Raw genomic sequence first — 4,167 nt, forward strand, 5'->3', positions numbered from 1 at the left:
TCAGCCACGGTCGGACAGATTGACCGCTGCACACCACTGCCTAAAAACCATTGCCGAAGAAATGGAGGTAAAAGCCATCCTCCAGCTCCACAATCTAGACTTGATTTCCGCTACCACCTTGTCTTTGCTCCATAAATCTTGATTGAACTTGCATCCGTTTCTTTGTTTCCAAAGGCACCAAATAGTGCAGATCCAGACACAGGTAAGAAATGAGGTGTCCTCCTTCCTACCAAGATTTGTGAAAGCTGAAAAATGTTCTTTTGCCGTATGCTGATTAACTGCCTGTTTCCCAATCCATTTCAAATTTTCGTTCCAAATTTCCACCGATTTTTGGCATTCGAAGAAAAGATGTTCAATCGACTCTTCTTTCAACTTACACAGAATGCATATCGCCTCTGAACTAGTGATCGCGACATGCCTTTTTTGAAGGTTGTCACTTGTCGCCATCCTTTGTTTAAGAACTTTCCAGGCCGTTGTTATAGCCTTAAACGAAGCTGGTGCTTTCCAAATCTGCTGCCACTCAAATCCAAAAGTGCTACGGATGCACCGTCCTGCTGCCACACTCAAAGAATTGTAAGCCGTCTTAACGGAGAAAGATCCGGATGCAGCTGCCTTCCACTTCCAAGTGTCTGTTTTTCCTGCGATCATTTGAACATTTCCGATAATATCAAAAAGAGAAGCCAGCTGGTCAAGTTCTCTCCCCCTAAGATCACGGTTCCACAATAACCCCCAGCTCCACTCATCCTCAATCCAGCCTCCCATTTCACATCTTAAATTTATTTTCATTTTTCATGACGCCATAGCGGTGTGCACTCAATTAATTCACGTGTAATAGCATAAATAACTTTTATGCAAATCACATATAACAAACAAATAAATCACACTTAAAACAGTTATACTATATGACTGACTCAAATCTATAAAGTTAGTTACTCGTAGGACTGAACGTATATATATATATATATCAATAAATCTATGCAGCCACATTGTGGACACCCACACACTAATATAACAAGGATAATCTTGATTTATTTAATTTATTTTTTTAAATAAAAATAAGATTTAGTTATTTTATTCTATTCTCTACATTGTACTTATTTTTTTAAATCTTTTTTGCATTTTTTATTTTTTATTTATTTTTTAATAAAAATAAAAAAGTTATCAAAAAATTGCAAAAAAATTACTATAATGTAGAGAATATGATAAAATAATTAAATCTTATTTTTAATTTAAAAAATAAGTTAAATAAATTAAATTATTTTCTATTTAAGTAAATTATGGGTAGCCACAATGTGACTGTTTAGCATTACTCTATATATATATATATTGATTATTTGTACCATCGTGCACAAAGGAAATGGCTATTTATTCATTACCTCAAAATTGCGCACTATGCATTTAACATGGACAACAAACGACTGCTACCTTTAATTATGATACGTCACTTTACTATTTATTCCAGTATTTAATAATGATTTTAATGCTATATATGTTTACCTATCTATTAATCGAACAATAAATTGAGATAAAGGGTGATAAATAAAACTAAGATAAATAATACTAAGGAAGGAGATATTAAATTTTATGGTAATTGCCTGTAAATTCCTAACGTTTACACGGAATTGGTTTTTGCACCTTTTTTTATTTTTCTTCTTTTAAATACCTAACCTTTAGTTTTTGTCTGGAATTTATCCGGTGACCGGTTTTTACTGACACCGGCGCCGGAAATGCCACTGTGGCAGCCGGAATTGATGAGGTGGCAGCCGGAAATTAACATGGTGGCACTTTTGTGACATATGGAAAAAATATCTAAAGAAATTTAAAATAAAAAATACATGTGGAAAGAAAATTAAAAAGAAAAAGAAAAGGAAACCCCCCCCCCCCAATCGTCTTTTCCGTTTTCCCCCTTCCCCCCACCCCAAACCGATCACCGGCGCCGCTCCCTGCCACCCCCACCGCCGCCACCTCCACCGCCGCCACCTCCCCTTCCCCCACCCTCTGCCATCACCACCGCCGCCGCCCCCTCGCCTTCCCTTATCCTCCACCGCCACTCCCAAACAGAAGCACACAATTTGAGGGAGAAGAGTCGAGCCCCCTCTGTTTTCTTCGAATCCAAGCTCTAAAATCCGGACTTCAGCGCCGACGCGGCGCACGAAATTCAGCGTTTGAGTTTTTAAAATTATGCAATTTTATGGTGAATTCGAATTTTTGGTTTTCTAAGTTTTTGGATTTTGGATATGTTGGTGCGGGCGGCGGAGAGGGAGTTGTGCTGGTGTGGAGGGAGAGAGGCGGAGGCGGAGGTGCCTCTGTTGAGAGGGAAGTGGTTGTGCCGAGGTGGGGGTCGGATTTGGGGATTTAGGGCTTTGGGTTGTAGTGCCGAGATGGGGTTTGAGGGAGAGACGATGGCGGCGGCTTCGCCGCTGCTGTCGCCGAAATTTCAGAGAGGGGAGGGGGAGGAGAGGGCCGGCGAGGTCTGGGGAGGTGGAGGGGGCGGCGGGCGCCGGCGTGTGGTTGTGGCAGGCTGCGGCGGGATCTGGGGTTGGGGAGGGGGCACCGGGATCTGGGGATGGGGGAGGGGCTGACGGGATTTTGGGGGAGGGGAGAGGTAGACGGGGTCTGGGGAGGGGGAAGGTGCTGCCGGCGCCGGCGGGGTGGGGAGTTAGGGTTTGGGAGGTGGGAGAATGGAGAAGATGATGATGTGGATGTTTTCTTTGTCATTTTTTTTATTTTTTTTCCACATGTCCTAAATTTGCTTAGGTGTCACTTTTCGGCTGCCACTGCATCGATTCCGGCTGCCACCTTGTAATTTCCGGCGCCGATGTTAGTAAAAACCGGTCACCGGATAAATTCCAGATAAAAACTAAAGGTTAGGTATTTAAAAGAAGAAAAATAAAAAAAAGTGCAAAAACCAATTCCGTGTAAACGTTAGGAATTTACAGGCAATTACCCCTTAAATTTTTCACTGAAACAGTGATATAAGAGCGGGCCTCTCGCTTAATACGGGCCTTCTTATTAATCAATATTGCTATCAAAACGCTTAGATAAGACACGATTATTTATCTATTTTGCTTTATCTAGGACTATCAAACATGTCAAGTTTATGTTTTCTTCCTTATTACTCCATAGTATCACTTGTATGATTTGTTTTCCGTAAATACAAATAATTTTTTTTAATTAAAATTACAAGAAGTATCTAAATATAATTAAATAATTAAGCAACTTACGAACGTAAAGTGAACTCAAGATCTCTCACAAATAAGAGTTTTTGAATATTTCAACTTTGTCACTTGAGATTGGGGTAGACCTACAAATAAATTTTTACTATTATGCATGCAAGTAATTATGGATGCGTGATTGAAAATAGAAAAGTCAATGAATATCTGAATATACATAGAGGCATGGATACTTTGACAAGTTTATTTACGATAATCTATATATACTTTTTCAAGAATTTATTAGTTAAAAAGATGACTAAAAAGTTAATCAACATACGTATGTGTCATATTCCCGATGTTAGTACTTACTAAATTAGCAAATTATATATACATAACGTGATAAGAAAATGTAGATAGTCCACAATACAATTACGATATGAACATTGAATAATTCAACAAATTAGTTCTTTTAAGCTCATGTGTGCAACTATTCATCTATTAGTGCTTGTTTGGTTCAAAGAGAAGAATGAAAATAGAATGAAATTAAATGAAAAGGTGAAATGGTAACAATAACTATTACTTTTATTGAGTATTTAGTTTAACAATGAGAATGAACCACTAGTAAGGAATTCTTTTTCTTTTGTTTCCCCTTTATTTTGAAGATAACAAATTCGGTGATTGGATTACCCTCAAGTAAAGGTAATGGTTAACTACTCATTACCCAAACCAAACAATAAATAACGAATTCAATTCAATTAATTGAATTCCTTTCCAACCTCCAAAAACACTCAATCAAACATGGGCTTATTTATTTTCCTTTGTATACATTTTCGTGTTGATGTCTCGCCTGTTTCACATTGATTTGGCAAAAATCTTATAATTTTCAATAGTATTAATACTTCTAATTAACTAGTTTACTTTAAAAAAGGTTAATTACAACTACAAAAATAAAAAATATATTAATACAAACCATTTTTTTGTAAATAGACTATTTTATTCTTACTGAAATTAT

At 37.6% G+C, this 4,167-nt stretch overlaps 1 protein-coding gene across 1 annotated transcript; it reads right to left on the reverse strand.

Annotated features, from left to right (window-relative positions):
• Nucleotides 1-762, reverse strand: LOC130998280 (uncharacterized). Its single transcript, XM_057923712.1, has one exon. It carries the CDS (start codon nt 760-762, stop codon nt 1-3), a length of 762 nt encoding a protein of 253 aa, XP_057779695.1.
• Between the last annotated feature and the right edge of the window lie 3,405 nt (nt 763-4,167).

This window comes from Salvia miltiorrhiza, chromosome 8 (genome assembly GCF_028751815.1).
Source record: "Salvia miltiorrhiza cultivar Shanhuang (shh) chromosome 8, IMPLAD_Smil_shh, whole genome shotgun sequence".
Lineage (NCBI taxonomy): Eukaryota > Viridiplantae > Streptophyta > Magnoliopsida > Lamiales > Lamiaceae > Salvia > Salvia miltiorrhiza.

Coding starts and splice junctions, on each gene's coding strand:
- LOC130998280 (XM_057923712.1), bottom strand. CDS start 762: ATGGGAGGCTGGATTGAGGATGAGTGGAGCTGGGGGTTATTGTGGAAC.